Source organism: Aethalodelphis obliquidens, unplaced genomic scaffold, assembly GCF_003676395.1.
Source record: "Aethalodelphis obliquidens isolate GAN/ISIS:26980383/991018 unplaced genomic scaffold, ASM367639v1 scaffold57, whole genome shotgun sequence".
Lineage (NCBI taxonomy): Eukaryota > Metazoa > Chordata > Mammalia > Artiodactyla > Delphinidae > Aethalodelphis > Aethalodelphis obliquidens.
In genome coordinates, this window is record NW_020838001.1 from 274491 (window position 1) to 292091 (window position 17601).

Here is a 17601-nt window from a genome sequence, read left to right on the forward strand (position 1 = left end):
GTTCATTCATTCATCCCGCGCTCTGTGCCGGGAGCCTGGAGGCTGCAGCAGGCCTGGCCCTGCTCTGGTGCTGTGATGCAGCTGACACCCTTCTGTCTGGCCAGCTCTTCCCAGATGAGCAATGGGGCAAACCGTTGTTGATGAGCTGGGCAAGAGCTAGGTCGTCCTGGGAGGGGCCCCGAGTCCAGCTAGAGGACGAGCAGCTCCCACAGAAGAAATCAGACCCACATGTGCTCATGCATGTGCAGATGGCCACATGGCCCCAGACACACACACGTGCGTGATGCAGCTCAGGGCCCCCACCTCACTCAGCCGCCAGCCTCGGGGGGTGGGACGGCTTCCTTCCGCTTCTCGAGGGTCGGTGGTGGCCTAGGGCCGAGCCCTGCCTGCTCAGGCTGCGGCTCCTCATCAGAGACAGACGAGGTAGGGGAGTTCTTGGGCCACTTCCTGCCAGGACCCCAAGGGGTGGTCCTTCTAAACAGCCCTGACAGAGGGTCTTCGGGGTGCCAATGGGAGGAAGGGGCAATCCCTCCAGCCCCTCCTGGTCCCAGAAACAGGACCAGGATCCAAGGTCCAAGGCTGTCCTGGGGACAGGGCTCAGCACAGCCGCTGGAAACGTCGGAGGCTTCGCGTTTGGGAAGAAACCTTGGGTGGTGCCCTTCAGGGCCGGAGGAGCCCACCCCCAGGGAAAACCTCTCAGGCTGTGTGGCAGCTGGGACCGATTAGCAGCCCCTGGTGTTGCCTTCCGGGCACCTGGGCTCCTGTGGGCCCAACGGAGGCCAAGGGGTCAGCGGGTAGCAGGAAGAAGCTGAGGGTGGAGCTGCAGCCTGCAGCCTCAGAGCCCGGGCCAGGACGGGGCGGGAGGCAGACCCGGAGCCCCTCCCTCACTTGTCCAGAAGTTCCTGGGACACAGGGTGAGGAGCCCAGAGGAGCAACGTGCCTGCTGAGGACCCATCAGCCGCCTGGGCAGTGCCTCCAGGACTGTCCAACCTGAGAATGGTGAGCATCCAGGGGCAATCTCAGGTTTGTCAGCCCGCGAGGTGCCGCCCCCTCCCCAGCAGCTGCTGCCACGGGGCGAGGGGCATGTGCACTTGGGCCAGTCAGCAGAAGGATCTGGTGGGTCGGTACCACCTGGGCAAGGACACCGCCCATCACGGTGTCACCGATGGGCCACCTGGCATCAGAACGCACCCACAAGACGCCTGTATCCTGGGCCCCGCCTGACGCAGCCCTAAGTGCTCCAGGGTGAGTCCGAGGAAGGGGCACCGGTGTACAGGTTCCTGGGCCAGGGCTGGGGCACGACGCAGCCAGAGATGCTGCGGGCAGCTGGGAGACTTCCAGGCTCTCTGAGGTCAAGCTGAGGGCTTGTGGGTAGCAGGAAGGGAGGGGGCCATGGATTCAGATGTGAAGGAACAGGGCAGGGGCAGCAGGTGGGTTTTAGCTGTGCTTGGGTTAGAAGGGTAAGAAAAGGGCAGCTAGCACGGGGTTCACAGGGACCCAGGTCTGTGACCCCGGGATGGGAGCTATGGCGATATCAGCAGCGACACATCCGCTGGGGTGGCCGCACTGCCGGGTGGGCGGGCTGGCCTAACTCCCCGCGCAGGGCCCTCGGTGCCCCCGGTCACCGATCGGCTGCCCACTGGGGGGCCCCGAGAACCGCCCCGGCGTCACGTGTCTGGGGGTGGGACTGGCGCGGGCGCTGGCTTGGACCCTCCCCAACCGCCACCACGCCCCCCCCAGTTCCAGCGCGAGCGGAGTGTCCCGGCCCAGGGCTGCTGGGGGTCACGCGCCCGGACGGAAAGGGCCAGGGCCGAATGGACAGGGCTGGAGACAGCCGCCGCGGTCTCGGGCACCGCGGGTGCTGCCTCAGGGCCCCCCCGGAGTTCTGGGGAGTCCGAGCAGGGGGGGTCTCCCTGAGGCCAGAGGGAGACGGGTCCCCGGGACTTGGAGCGGGTGGGCGGCCCGGCGCGCCAGGGGCAGGGGCCGCCCCACAGCGATAGGTTCCTCCCGCCGGGACGGGCCACATGGCGTCCTCGGGCCCGGAGCCCGACCTGGGAGACGCTTCTCCCCTCGGGCGGGTGACACCAGGCGCGCCCGGACCCCCGCCCCTCCTCGTGGCCACGCCCCGCGCTCCCACGGGCGGGGCTGCCTCGTGGTGCTGCGAGTGGGGCGGGGAAGGGGGGCGGGAGGTCCGCCTAGGACCCTGCCCGCACGCTGCGACCCCGACGACCCCGACTTCAGCCAGGAGCTTCAGCCAGGGTCCTGGAACTGGGCACGGGAGGGCAAGGGGCATCGGGGGGACTTAGGAGTCTTTCCGAGGTGCCATTCAGCCACGCCCGCGGCCCTCGGTCCCCCTAAACCAGGGCCAGTAGGGGCTGAGGTCCCGCTGCCCACCACCCCGAATGCGCATCATTAAGGGGTGGTGTCACGTCGTCACGTCCTATTTCTAAGTATCCCAGATAGAAAATACTGAAAGTAAGGAAAAACGTGTGAGGACGACAAGGCTGGCAGGGAGGTGGGAAGGGGGCCTTCCTCTCTGTGGATGTGCAGGGCATTTGGGGCCACCAGTCAAGGGCGGGCTTCCAGACGCCTGCCCAGCGATGGTCCCCGGTGAGGGCAGTGCAGCTCTGCTTCACCAGCCAGGAACTAAAACCCACCTGTATCCTCAGTGAACAAGACCACCAACCACTTGTGTTTAATTCATATGATATGTGCTATACAGAAATTAACTAGACCTAGATGTAGCCACCTGGCTTGAGGAAAAAAAACCCTGCGCTAAACGGACACTCACAGTGATTTAGTGCTGTACAACTTATGAAATCTTAGAAATCAGTGGTACGTGTTATTTATGGACGCTGAGACTGGTAGGCAGGGTTTAAAACCACAAACAGAAGTGAGCTGGAGTGCCTAGTGGGCCACCTCTGGGCCTGGGAGGGACGTACAAGTGGGTCTTCACTGTCATGTTTTCTTCTGTGGGAAATCTAAAGTACTCCACATTTGTGATGTACGAATAGGGTTTCAAGGTGTTTGTTACACAAGTCTTAGTATTTTTAGGCTGTTTAGATTTTTTCAAATCATTTCCGCCAGGCCCTTCGCTAAGGGCAAGGACACAGAAGGAAGACCCAGCACCCCACCTGAGGGGGGCACAAGCGCGAGGGACCAGCGCCCCCGGGGCGTGGGAGGCAGCGCCGGCAGCCAGGCCTGGTGTTTCTGGAGGTACCTGCTCGCTACAGCCCTGCAGTGCCAGGTAGCCAGACCCCTGGGCCTCCTGGGTTAGGGTGGCCTCTCCCACCGAACGCCAGGGTCCGCAGGGCCTGAGCACCCCGATGTGTACAGAAGGGCACACGTGGTGGACGTACACACCCTGAGGCGGAGATGCCGCCTCCTGCAAGAGCCCAGGAGTGGATGCTTGTCTCGGGTGGGAGACAGGCACAAAGGCACCACGTCAGGGGGCCGTGGTGGTGCTCAGGCTGTCCCCTGCTCCCCTCTCCCTGCCGTCCAGGTGATGGGGGGGAGGGAAATCTCAGAACTCCCTGGGAGCCAGGTAGGACGACGGACACTGCCTGGGAGATGCCAGAGGGCAGGGCCGGGTCACCAGCAGCTTGGAGACAACCCAGGAAGACGGGGCAGCGGTGTCCAGGCGTGAGGACCCGAGCATACTGCACGCTGATGCCCTGGGTGGAGCAGGCAGAGGGACAGGAGCTGGACGTGGGCAGGGCTGCCCAAGGGGCAGAGGAGCTGGCCAGGTGCCCTCTGCAGTAGCCCCTTCCTGACTTTGTGCTGCCAGCTGAGGACAGGCCCAGGACTGGCCTGCTCTCCTGGAGAGCTGCAGCCCCGCTCACCCGGCCAGACAGCTGCTCATGAGCAGCAGGATGGAGGGGCCGCTGTCTGAGGGCGGCAGGGATGGTTCCCAGAGGCTGAGGTGGTAGGACGGTCAGCTGGGTGGATAGGAGGGGACAGTGGGACCAGTGGTTGTTGGCCACTGGCTTGCTGGCCGTGTCCCAGGAGGGCTCCAGGACCCACAGTCCAAGCTGCCCTTGGCGTGTGGCTCTCCCAGCTCAAACATTCCTTCCCTCACCCCAGTCGTGGTATTTAGAAAATGGAGGGGAGTCTGTCCACACTCAGACCAGGCAGGTGGTAGTGAGGTCCCAGCCCCCAGAGGACTCAGGAGGGCCGCCGAGCTCAGCTGCCCCCAGAGCGCGAGACTCCCCTAAGGCAGGATCACGCAGGGATCGTTACATAAAGCACACACCCAGCCTGCAGTGAAAACATTTATTTTTTACAAGTTATCTTTATTATAGGTCAACATTCAGACATAAGAGACCATCACCATGGGAAACCACCGTGACCCTCCAGCCCAGCCCCAGGGGTGTGCGTGGGCTCAGGGCGGAGGTCGGTCCCAGCAGCAGGACACAGCAGCACACGGACGATCGCGGTCCACGCGCCTGCATTTAGCTTCTAACCATGACGCATACATGTTTCAGTGTAAACTGCTCCCCTCGCCCACCCTGAAACACCCTTATTTCCAGGGAGACAAAATCACCAAAAGCTGCTGCCCACAGGACCCCAGGCCCAGCCGCTTCCTCCCCGGGGACCCTCCAGGGTGGATCTGGGGTCAGAACAGAGACCCCTTTGAACGTGGCTTTGTCACTGATTGTATCTGATGCTTAGAAAATTGGTTTTAATGTTTCAGGGGAGGGAGGGGTTTCCAGCCGCTCACCTGTGGGTCAAGTGAGCCCCCAGGTATGGGTGTGACCTTGGCAGCCCTGCACCCTACCCTGGAGGAGCCGACACTGGCAGCGCTCGGGCACCCGGCCTGCCGTCCACACTGATTCCAGGGACACAACAGGGCCGCTGTTTCCTTCTGTGCACATGGCAGAGGAGCTCGCCCAGACCCCCTGCTCCTGCCCCAACTCGTCAAGAAACCAGAGGCTGTTTGGGAACCACTTTTATTGTACTGTCGCTTTGCCCCGGACGGCGGCACTCACGCCGCTGGGTGATATATACATATACACATATGTACACACACTGCCCACACCTACAGCAGAGACGACGCCAACCGTGCTTGAAAGGACAGTAAAAATGTAGCTTTTGCCAATTCCACAGGAGAAGGAGTCACAACCAAAATAACGAAACAGGCGAGTCCTGTGTCACAGGGGCTCACAGCTCAGAACGCTGGGAAAGGAGTGACATCGGTCACTGTTTCACGCCCCTCACCACCACCGCCGCCCCCCGCGCTGTCCCCCTGGCGGGATGTGCTGAGAGCCAGGGAAGAACGGACCGGGCCCCTCCAGGGAGAGCCCACGAGCCGGTGCCCGCCCCCCTCACAGGTGGTCTCACACCAGGTGCCACGGAGGCTGCCCGTCTCCCCAGCGGGCACGGCACAAGCTCCCCTGGAACAGACCGCCCGCGGTTAGAATACGCCAGATGGTCCCGGCAGGGCCCCTCCCCAAGCAGGAGCCCTGTGGACACAGCACGCCCAAGCGGCCCCAGTGGACACAGCACGCCCGAGGGGCCCCAGCGGAGCTGGCTGCTCGACTCGTCGGAGAAGTAGGAAAGCTCACGCACGAGCGGTAACGTCTACAGCAGGTTGAAAACAGAAAAACGCCCAGAAAGGACAAGAGACCACGTCACCAAGCGAAAACAGAAATGTACGCGCGGCAGCTCCCGTCTGCACCCTGCAGCCTCTCCCACACTCCCGGCAGGCCACAGGCGGGCAGTGCTGTCAGAGCCTCAGGGCACCCAGCACTGGCCTCGGTGGCCCTGGAGCGAGGGCCGAGGCGCTCCTGTTCCCATCACAGCAGGAGAGGGTTGTCCCCTCCGCGCACGTGAACAGAGGGCCCTCCAGACACAACACCCCGCTCACCAGGGAAGCAGATGGGCCACACAAGGAAAAGGGAAATGCAACCAGGGACCTAGGTCTTCAGTCAGCGGGAGGGCCTGAAAGCACAGACAGGGAAGTCTTTGAAAGGGTTTCTGCCTCCAAGTCAACAAAGTGGACGTGCGTCGGGGTCAGGGTCGGGGTCAGGTGCGGGGGCATGGTCCAGGCCCTGCGCCTGGCCTCGGGGTGCCCAGCCCTCGCGGAGTCATCAGCTTCGCCTTGAGGATTGTTCTCATCACCGTCACGATTTGTTTAGTTTTTACAAATTCTACAGGAGACTGGGTTCAACAAACCTCCGGACCTGCCCCTCTGGCCTCCAGGGGAGCATCACGTTTCTAGTGGACGATCAGAAAGATTCGGGAACCAAAAGACCCGGCAGAGATCCGCCCTGACCTGCGTGACGTGCCTCGGAGTTTTCTGCCCACGAAGCAATGACACGGTCACTGTGGAAGGCGGCTGCCTACCTGAAGCCCAACCTCTGAACTTCGTGCTCGGCCGCTCTAGGGAAAAACAACTCATTTCCTGAAGTTATTTCCAGAAACGTCAGGAAGGCCGACTAGAGCCTGCTCTCAGGCTGAATTCTTGCTGGCCTGGAACTGGCACCTAAGACTGTCCTAGTGTCTGGCCTCCTCCCTGCTCCAGGGTAGGTCAAACAACGGATTTCTTGTCCTTCTGAGAGGCCGGATCTCAGCAGATTATTCCTCATTTAACATCAGCGCAGACCTCCCCTCTTGCTGACCGTCTTCGTGATTGTTTTCAAGGGCAAAACCCCAAACAAAACGGAACCCACAAGTGCCCACGGACCTGGTGCCTGCAGAGCCGGACGCTCACCCCCCACAGCACCATGAGGGCAGCGGGCAAGCCGGGGCCCGGGCGGGGCTGGGGTGGTGGTAGTCAGTGGCTCGGGAAGGTGTCCTGGTGCGTCTGACCTCATTGCGTGCTGCCCCTGCCCCACGGCCTTCCCTACGGGACATTCCGGAGGAGCCCAGCAGTCGAGAGGTGCATGATGGGAAACCAGACCCACTTGGGCCACGCAGGTCCCGCGGCAGGTGCTGGTCTGCACGGGCCCAGCACAGCCACGTCTCCAAGTCCTCAGAGCAGGGGCCACCCACAGGTCTGGACGCGGACAAGACAGACTGGCTTCCAACAGCCCACAGACGGTGCACGGACAGAGGTGAGCAGGGCTTCTGTGGTCTGGCTGCGGGCTAACGAGCCCAAGGGCACCAGGGCCACTTGGGGACCCAACCCTCTGCCCTGAGTGTGCCTTTGGTCCAGCTGGTCCTTTCTCCGTGAGCCCAACGTCTCTAGCTCTGCCCAAACCAGCAACGACAGCCAAAGGGAGCAGTCGGAGGAAAGCGGGGGGGTGAGAGCTCTGGGAAGCACAGAGGGGAGGGCTGTGCAGCCCACTCACCACAGGCAGCCTGGACTCCCAGCCCCTCTGACCACCACTAATTGGGCCGCTGCTGCCATCTGTGGTTCTTAGAGGTTCAAAGAGCATTACCAAGAGGCCAGGTGGGCCTGAAGGAATGTGGAGGACGATGCAGGGAAGGGGAGAGTGGAGGCTGCGGAAGGGGCCCCATCCATCCAGCTCATGGCCTGGGGACGTGTGGGAACGTCCCCACCCCGGGAGGGAGCACACTCGAAGCACGGGGGCCTCAGGTCAGACATGAGAAACAACTGCTACAGGCTAAGCAGACGAGGTGAACGGGTCCCGCACAGACTGTCCCTGGTACGAATGCCACAGAAACGCCCCGGCGCTGGGAGAGTGGGCCCAGCTCCTTCCTGGCAGGTGAGTCCAGAGGCCCTGCCTGTGGCCACATGGTTGGCAGGCACGGGGCAGGGAGCAGACCCCACGGCTCCAGCCAGGCAGCACCTGCCTCAGGCCCCCATGGGCACGGGGAACGGAGCCCGAGCCCGCCTGACCGCGAGGGACCACACGGGCCGTCCAACCGCTGCGTCGACCTGCCCGAGAGCCCTGAGGCGGCCCCACGTCTGGGGAATGCGGCCTGGCCGCAACACGCTCACAGTACAGACAGACATGGAACGTAACCCTGCACATGCTATTAAAAAAGGGAACAACAGAAGAAGAAGACCGTAGCTAAACTGCTTTAAACACTGCATGCTACGCACTTCGTGTGTCAGGGATCGGCGGGTGAGCGGGCACAGAGGCGGGCTGGCGCTGCCCTCCCGGGGCCAGGGCGGCTCCCGCCCCACCTCTGGGACTACAGTCCATGATTCTAAGGTCGAGTGGCTGGGTGCTGACTGACCCTCGAATCACAGCTTCTCCTGAATTTAGTTGAACCCATCAGTGTGATAGCTGGGGTGGGAGTCGGCTGTGAGCTGGGTGGTCTCCGTGGCGGACGCCGGCTGGACGACGATCGGCGTGTCTGCGGCCTCTGAAAGCAAGCGACGCGTGGCCTCAGGTCAGGCCAGTGGGCCTCTCGGCCCCTGACACCGTCTCTGGGCGACACGCTCGACCACCTGGTGGCTCGACCGGGGTCGGAGGTCGTAAGACAAGCGCCCAGGGCGGGGCGAGGCTGCCAGGACCTCCGCCCCACACGACCTTCGTCAGCGGCCTCGGCCCTCGGCCCTCCCCGCCTACTCAGCTACCACAGTCCGCGGCGGGGACAGCCCTCCGCGCCTGCTTTACCTCCGGCGTCCACGTTCACACCTCAACCGTCCCGCCGCCACCACAAACACTCCCGCACAGTGTCAGTGCCCTCCTGTTTGACGAGACAGGGCGACACGTTCAGGGCCCGCTCCGGCCCCGCCCCTCACGCGCGCCCCGGGCGGCGGGCACACTCACCCCTCTCGTCGGACTGCAGCTGCGCTTCCAGGTCCTCGGGGGACACGTAGAACTCGGTCTCCTCGCCCTCAGGCGCCTTGGGCTTGCACTTCCCGCAGCAGCAGTTGAAGCAGCAGCAGAGGCAGCAGCAGCAGTAGCAGCAGGTGAGGAGCCCGCAGAACACAAACAGGGCCTGTGGGCAAGGGGACGTGGTTGTGCGGCGAGGCCGGGATGCAGCTCTCAACCTGCGCCCACCCCCGACCCCCGCCAGGGTCACAGAGGGGTCCTCACACCAGCAGTGGACTCTTTTCCAGATCAAGGAGAATAAAGAAAGCACTGAACACGGGGACAGGAGGGCAGGAAGGAGGAGACCAGCTGCGTAAAGAAGGGTAACTCCTGAGAGGGGAGGAGGGCTGACTGGCCGCTGCCAGACAGGCTTCCGACAGCTCAGCGCCCTGCAGTGAGCCACACCCTCGGGCCTCACACGACAGATGCTTTGGATAGAATCAGGAAACCAGGTAATGTTACAATATAAAACAATAATATTTTTTTCAGAAGTTTCTCAAGCTAGATATTTCTAGCAAGTTTTCCCTAATCACAAAAATAAATCTATCCACAAAGTGATGAAAAAGTTCATTTCCTATTTCTACCACAGTGACTCACGAAAGAAAATGCTGTGGACGTCACCACTCGGCACAGACCTCGCTCTGTGCGCGCGGGCTGGACGCAGGCAGGCCGCAGGCCAGCTACAATCTGCTGGGACCGGGCCTTTGCCCGTATCTATGGGGACGAGGAGCCCGCCACGTGCCCAGATCCACCTGGCGGGATGCGAGAGTGGGAGCTGCGCCCTCACCTTGGCCCACCAGCTGGAGAGCACGAAGTAGGTGTTCACGTTCTCCTCCCCGAACTGCTCGGCCACGTAGAGCCCCAGCGAGCCGTACTTGTCGTAGATGTTTCTTTTCGTGGAGTCCGTCAGGATGGCGTGGGCGTTGTTGATCTCCTTAAACTTGTCTGCGGCCTCTGGGTTGTCTGGGTTCTTGTCAGGGTGATATTTCAAGGCCAGCTTCCTGCAAACCAAAACCATCTGTTGGTCTCACGTCTCACGCTCATCCACCGGGATGGAGGGCCAGCAGAGGAACGTTTACCCGTCACCACCTCCCTTTCCAGCCGGCCACAGAACTAGAGAACACCAGGCTCAACAGCAATCTCTGCAACTGTCTAAGGGCAAACCTCCCGTGCTGAGCCATCCACAGAGCAGCAAGTACCCGGGTGAGAGCTGACCTGCGGGCGCTCCCAAGAACTTCCAACCCCGCTGCTGCCCTCTAGCGTCCTGACTGTACATTTGCCAAATGGAGGGACAGGCAAGGAGCGTGCAGCACAGGCATTTTATTGTACCGATAAGGAGATAAGCTGAGAACACAGAGGACTGTGTCAACTGTCTGCACCAACCACAGTGTCGGTCTCTGGCAGCTGCTCAGGGACACCGCAGGGGAAGGGCAAGCTCAGCCATGCGGGAAGGCTCCCCCGGGGGGTGAGACCCTGCCACCACAGCTCAGCACATCCAGGCCTGCCCCCCGAGCCGTCTGCTCCAGGGTAGGGAGTGTGCATGACCCCACACACTGCTATTGTTTTGTTTTTGTTGCCAAGAGAACATTAAGGTAATAATCATAAGCTATACGGGGACACACTACACACACAAAGATGCAGTGGAAGGGCTACCAGTGAAACAGCGAGTAGGCGAGTAGGCCGGGGAAACACGCGCAGATAAGAGACAGGAGGGGCGGGAGCCGCCCGCCCCGGGCCCAGGCCTCTTACCGGTAGGACTTCTTAATGTCATCCGAGGTTGCATTCTTGTCCAGCCCCAGAACGTGGTACAGGGATTCCCCAGAGGTAGAGAGGGAGCGCTGTCTCTGGTCTGCCATGGCAGGCTAGTCTACAAGGAGAACGCAGAGGAGACGTCAAAAACTACAGATAAAATTTAAGTGTGTGTTTTGTAGTCCCTTGGGCAACCTCTAAATAAAGACGTAAGGAGGCAAAGCTACAAAGCTGAAGGGAAAATGAAAATGAATCTCTATAGACTAAAAACTCCATTAAGAGGAAGAGATTGTCAAAATGGATAAAAAAATGCAAGACCCAACTAGACACTGTCTGCGAGAGACACTTTAAAAAACAGAGCCTCAAAATACATGAAGCAAGTGCTGACTGAAATAAGGGGAGAAGCAGACAACTTCACAGTCACAAAAATCTTAACAGCCCTCTCTCAGAAACTGACAGGACACACACACAAAATCAGGAAAAATACCGACGGTCTAAAGAACACTATCAACCACCATGACCCGATTACCTCTATGACACCCGCATCCACAGAACTTACACTTCTCAAAAATCACCAAGACATACCACACGATGGGCCATAAAACAAGTTTTAACAAACTTAAGTGGACTGAAATCATACACGGTGTGTCCCCAACCCTAACAGATTAGAGACCCAAAAGGAAAATACCTATGAAAACCTCAGGTGTTTAAATATTAAACGATACACTTCTAAATAACATGCAGTTCAAAGAAAAGAGGACAGACATAATTTCTAAACTCATTACTGATCTAATAAACTGCATGTGATTACAGGCTACTACTTAAAAATAAGTTGATATATTCATAGTGGCCCAAACTCAGAAGCAACCAGGATGTCCTTCAGCAGGTGACGGATAAACTGTGGTGCACCCGGACAGTGGAATATTATTCAGCAAACTTGTGTTTTCCATGAAAAGACATGGAAGAACCTTAAATGCATTTAAGTGAAAGAAGCCAATCTGAAAAAGCTACAGACTATATGATTCCAACTCTGACATTCTGGAAAAGACAAAACTATGGAGACAGTAAAAAGATCAGTGTTTGCCAGAGGTTGGGAGAGGGAGGGATGAACAGGCAGAGCACAGAGAATTTTTAGGGCAGTGAAATTATTCTGATACTACAACTGCAGATGCATGTCATTATATGTTTGAAAATCCCCACAGAATGTGCAACACCAAGAGTGAGCCCTGATGTAAACTACAGACCTGAGTTACTCTGTATCAATGCTGGAGCATCACTCAAAACAATGTACCACACCAATGCTAATAGACTGTAAGACTGGGGCGGGCAGGGAGTACAAGGGAACTCTCTGTACATTCTCCTCAATTTCTGTGTAAACCTAAAACTGCCTTAAACAATAGTTCTGCTGTCCTCAGAGACTGAGATTACACTAAGCTGTGAAGAAAAAGGGGCACAGAAGGATAAGACAGTCTCTGGAAATCACTATCTGAGCAGTGAAGTTGTCAACGAGGCAGACGGGTACAACGGCATGCCTGAAACGGCTGAAGGCCAGAGCACAGAGAAGGCACAGTTTAGGAAGCGTCTGAACAGAACCAGCACAGAGAGAACAGAAAATGAGAGAATCTGCCAGGCAGGAATTTGAAAGGCAAAGAATACAGGCAACTGAGAAAAAATAGTCAACTGAAAACAAAACTAGAGCTGAAAGAAAACACAAGTGTGCAAACTGAGGCCCCACCAGGTAGAGCACCAAGGCCATACTTCTACATCCTGGGCGCTAAGAACTTCCCCAAACAAAACACGTTTCGAATTCTAAGAAGAAAGGAGCTTCACCTTAGGATTCCACTATCAACAAAGTGTAAAGTCAGAAGAACGTATAAACGCAAGAGTCTGGGAAAAGTACTGCTCGCGCATCTTCAATGAAACAATGATCTGAGGAGTATTTCAACAAAATGTGGAAAGAAATCAAGAAACAGGAAAAGATGTGACAAGAGGAGTGGTGGTGTCCCGGCCTGCGGGGGAGTGGCCCAGGCGTGCCCCCTCCTGCAGGTGGCATGGTCACTTCTGATCACAACACAGGACACACACATGAACTCCCTCCAGACTGGGTTCCGCAGGGGCTGGGCTCCCCTGGCCCCCTGTAGCCTCACGACACAGGCACTCCAACAGTTATGTCACAGACAGAGAGACACATACACAGAGAGGTGAAGTCAGGACCTGAACCCAAACCGAAGGGTGCGGCCGCCTGGCTGAGGGACACCAGGTCAGCCACCTCGGCACGAAGCATAAGAGACGGTGGTGTAGAGCTGAGGGCAGGAAATGAAACACGCATCACTTCAGTCCCAGAGATGGTGGGCTTTGGAATCAGGCTGTGAGGACTCTCAAGCCCAGTTCCGACAGCTTCCAACTGCTTGGCGTGGCCAAGTCGCTGCCGTGCTTGGAGCCTCCCTCCTCACCTGGATGGACACAAGGACCCCCCCGACCCCTGACCCCCGCCCCATGGCAGGGCTGCACAGAGCCCAGGGACCCTCAGTGATGTTGATGATGGAACATATTCTCGTCAAGTCTCCATTGCTAGGAATTTCGTCCATTTACTCCACAACGGAAGTACCATGACTTCGTCAAGTTTAATTACTACTTGGCTAAGTAATTTTTTTGGTCCTTAGGTACTGTTATGGAAAATACAACTCTGACAAATCATTTTGTATTCTCAGTTACTCAGTGCCTACTAAATAGCGCTTTAGAGCCCATCCACAGGAAAATATCAATAAATACTTTTGTATCTGCTTATAGAACTATATGATTACCTGAGACGTCTAGAGGCAGTCAGCTACTTAATTTGACTAAAAAGAATTCCCTGTGGAACTTTAGCATTTAAGTCATGATTCTCCAGCACCGCTTACACCAGAGATCGCAGACGTTCTTGCAACAAGGGGCAACATTTCCTAGTCTAGGACAGAACCACCCTAAGAAAAATCAGCACACACCTGGCTTAGTTACTAGGTAAGCTAGTCACTGTGGTTCATCACCTGCTTGTTCACAGGTACAGACAGATCACTGACTTTCAAAACCTTAGAATTAATTTTCTTTTCTGTTTTTTGTTGTTGTTTTCTACTGCTGAGTTTTAAGGATGCTTTGTATATTTTGTTATATTTTAAAATGTTTGTTTATTTTTGGCTGCGTTGGGTCTTCGTTGCTATGCGGGCTTTCTCTAGTTGTGACGAGCGGGGGCTGCTTTGTTGCAGTGCGCGGGCTTCTCGTTGAGGTGGCTTCTCTTGTCGCAGAGCACAGGCTCTAGAGCACGGGCTCAGTAGTTGTGGTGCACGGGCTTAGTTGCTCCGTGGCATGTGGGATCTTCCCGGACCGGGGCTCGAACCCATGTCCCCTGCATTGGCAGGCGGATTCTCAACCACTGCGCCACCAGGGAAGCCCCAGAATGAATTTTCTTAGTTTCAGTGAACTGCCAGCAACTATGACCAAACTTGAAAGGCTGACACCTGTTCAACGATACACGCATCTCCCAATCCCGGGGATTAAAAAGCAGGTTCTGCATACCCAGTCCTTAGTGCCCGGCAGCGTTCCCTCCCCCACCAGGTGTGGCGCGACCCTGTGACACTCGGTGCCAGAATGTGGTGGAGCAACGCGGGACATTCTGCCTGGACACTGACACCATCAGGCAAGTTCTCCCCACACAGAGGAACAGGTTAATGCTCATGTGGATTCAAGAACGTATGGAACCAAGAGCTTCCAGAAAAACAACTTGGTGATAAAATCCAGCCAGCGAAGATGCGAACCAGAGGAAAGTCATCAACAGTGGAAGCCGGGGCAGCAGGTCTGCAGGCAGGCGACAAACCCACAGAAATGCAAGATCCCGACTGAGGGGCGGCAGGAGCTCCAGCAACAAGCCCACCGCAAACCTCCTGGCCCCCACGCGGGTCAGCACACGGGTGGGCCAAGTGTGTGCAGCCCCTCGGCCCCAGCGGCCCCTGGCACACGGGCGCCCCTGGTTAAGGGGGCGGGTCTGCCGTGGTGAGAGAGCAGCAGTTTTATTAGTATCACCGTGATCTTCTGTTTGCCAAATTCGAGGGAAACTGGAACGCTTCTATTTAAAAGACGATGTGGGGACTTCCCTGGTGGCACAGTGGTTAAGAATCTGCCTGCCAATGCAGGGGACACGGGTTCGAGCCCTGGTCTGGGAAGATCCCACGTGCCGCGGAGCAACTAAGCCTGTGCGCCACAACGACTGAGCCCGCATGCCACAACTACTGAAGCCCGCATGCCTAGAGCCCGTGCTCCACAAGAGAAGCCCTGCTTGCCACAACTAGAGAAAGCCTGCACGCAGAAACAAAGACCCAATGCAGCCAAAAATAAAATATAAATAAATAAATTTTAAAAAGTAATAAAAATAAAAGACGATGTGAGTATCTTCGGAAGGTAAGTATCTGGTAATCTGGTTTCTGGGAAGAACCAGGGAATAGAGGTTAAAAGACTTATTCTGGGCTTCCCTGGTGGCGCAGTGGTTGAGAGTCCGCCTGCTGATGCAGGGGACACGGGTTCGTGCCCCGGTCCAGGAAGATCCCACATGCCGCGGAGCGGCTGGGCCTGTGAGCCATGGCTGCTGAGCCTGCACGTCCAGAGCCTGTGCTCCGCAACGGGAGAGGCCACAACAGTGAGAGGCCCACACACCGCCAAAAAAAAAGACTTATTCTTTGTTGTCTACCATTTCTTTACCTATTCCCATACTATTGCTTGATTTTTAAAATCATTTTCTTCTGTAGCCTTTTCTGCACTGCATGAACTTTTTATAAATCTATGTATGTATCTTTGTTTATAAAAACTACAAAGTTGTCGTTCTTGTGCTTCCAGATGCATGTCTGCCCTCCTAGAGGCTCTGTCACAAGTCACTTCCAGGACACACGACTTTAGCATGTCGGACTGTCGCGGGTACTGAGAACCCAGCCTTCCTGGCCGACAAGGTCCTTTAGCCCCAGGAGTCTGGCCCACATTCCCGTGCACTAACTTCCCTCTCACAGCCGGCAAGTCTCCAACAGTCCCCACAGAATCCCTTCTCATCAGAGTTCAAGAGGAAGCTGTCCATTTGGGGATCTGTTTTGGCTACTAGCCAATCAAAGGGACCTTAACGGAGAATCCAGCCAACCAGGGTCTAGTCAACTCCAAATTCTCCTAAGAACCAGCAAACATCCTCATGTGGACTCCCTCCAACCCAATTTTCAATCATTAGAGTTTTCTGACATCACAAACAGTAAGAGCGAGAGACTAAATAAACTTCGTTATATTTTAATGAAATCACTGACAGCACAGCGATGGGTCTGGACAACTCAAGCCTAAGTTAATTATGTCTAAGCCAAGAAGTCAAACACCAGGAAAGAGCAAGCTGGGGGCAGTAGAAGTCAGCACAGGCTTTAACACCAAGGCTTACTTTGGTGCTATTCGTCAAAGTATTATTACTCTAGAAGCTGGTGTGCAAGCTTTTTGGTAAAGGGCAAGACAGTAATATTTCAGTCTTGTGGGCCATACAGACAGTCTCCACGTCCCAAGTTCTCAGCTCTGCCTTTGAAGCATGGAAGCACACAATGTCTAAAAGAATGGGCACAACTGTGCACCCATAAACCTGACTTAATTACGGAAGCAGGCACAACCCTTGACCCAGGGGTCAAGTAATGGCTCTCTTGTGAATTATTTTAGGGAAGCTGGGTGTTGTGAACAGGCACTTACATTTGTGTGCTGTGGGCAAGTGTCGGCTTAGTTACTGTGACTCTTTTTCGGTCCTCAAAGTTAACTTTGCACAAATACAAAACGAAGACGTGGGCAAGAAATGTTTTGAATATGCATTTCCAATCAAGATGGCAAAATCCAAAGAAATTTGTTGCAATGTGAAGCAATTAGGCCAGACAGCAGCAACAGCGCCCACCCCGAAAAGCTGCTGGAAAAGCTGTGAACGAGGTGATAGCATTTTTGACATAAACCATCCAAGTGTACTCACTGTCGTCCCCCGTCAGTCACTCTTCTTACTTTAGATCATGGTTTAAGCACCACTAGCTCTGGCTTCCGAGGGTTTTTCCAACTGGAATCTTAGGTTCCCATGTAATACGGAACAATGACCCTGATAATATCTTCATACCAAAGAACAGAGAAACGAGATCCCTTACTTTGTGAGTTTCTCCACTGAGATGAGGAGAGCCCGCTGACTGCATCAGATACAAACTTTCCCCGAGGAAGACACCTCCCTCCTGTCACCGCTGGCGGGTACGGGATTCCGGCACAGCGACAGTGCAACCCTACACCCAAGCAATAAAGACGACTTTCAATGTGCTTTGCTGGGGCTCCAACGACGATGACTCTGTTCACAGGACACACGTCTGTCTCGAAGGGCGTTTACCCTTCCCCAGGATCACAGGTTCAAAAGCATTTACACACACGCCGGGTGCTGGGCAGGAGACACCACCCCTGATGCCGGGGAGTGTTGGGGCGGGAAGACACCCTAAATCAGGGTGAGCATAGCTCCCCTAGAACACCGTGATGGGAGCAGCAGAGGCCCACTGCAGATCACCTGGCTGCAGAAGACAGAATGAATATGGACAGAATCACGCCCAGGCCCAGCAGTCACACTGCTGAAAACCAGAGATCAAGAGAAAATGGACGCGTTGCGGAGGAGCGAGCGTGTGAGCCATATCCTCCTCGTTAGAAATCACAGCACCCAGAGGGTAGTGGTGCCCAACTTGAAAGCGCTCAGATAAAATACCTGTCAAACCAGAATTCTTGTTTCCAGAAAAAACACCCCTCAGAAACAAAGGCTGAAATGAAGACATTTTTCCGACAGAGACTAAGAGAACCCATCACAAAAACCTAAAATTCACGAAACACCGATGAGAGTTACCTGGACCGAGGGGAAACGACACCAGAGAGAAACCAGCGTCTTTAGAAGGAATGAAGGCCACTGGAAGTGGGGAGCACAGAGGTAACAGATGATCTTTTCCTCTTTCTTTTTAAAAAATACACAAGCCTCCTGGAAGCAGGAACTGATCAACCTGGGCTTGGGCAGTTTGTGCTGCACGACAAACAGGACAGCTTCGCACAGCGGAGCGGGGGGGGGGGGGGGGGG

General features: G+C 56.3%; 1 protein-coding gene and 1 long non-coding RNA gene across 5 annotated transcripts in view; one reads left to right on the forward strand and one right to left on the reverse strand.

Annotated features, from left to right (window-relative positions):
• Positions 1-6810: 6810 nt before the first annotated feature.
• The window catches only part of DNAJC5 (DnaJ heat shock protein family (Hsp40) member C5), a 28843-nt gene continuing 18052 nt past the window's right edge, over positions 6811-17601 (reverse strand). For 3 of the 4 annotated variants that reach the window (XM_027086704.1, XM_027086706.1, XM_027086705.1), the window contains exons 2-5: positions 10482-10599; positions 9520-9733; positions 8688-8859; positions 6811-8277 (exon numbers count right to left, since the gene is read on the reverse strand). In XM_027086704.1, coding sequence (XP_026942505.1) covers positions 8174-8277; positions 8688-8859; positions 9520-9733; positions 10482-10588 — 597 coding nt within the window. In that variant the 5' untranslated portion in view covers positions 10589-10599 and the 3' untranslated portion in view covers positions 6811-8173. Of the gene's footprint in view, positions 8278-8531; positions 8605-8687; positions 8860-9519; positions 9734-10481; positions 10600-17601 lie in introns of all 4 variants that reach the window. The other variant, XR_003428634.1, reaches the window with a different exon arrangement.
• Positions 9080-9685, forward strand: LOC113609462 (uncharacterized). The gene is made up of 2 exons (XR_003428635.1): positions 9080-9184; positions 9322-9685. It is a non-coding gene; the product is annotated as an uncharacterized LOC113609462 (long non-coding RNA).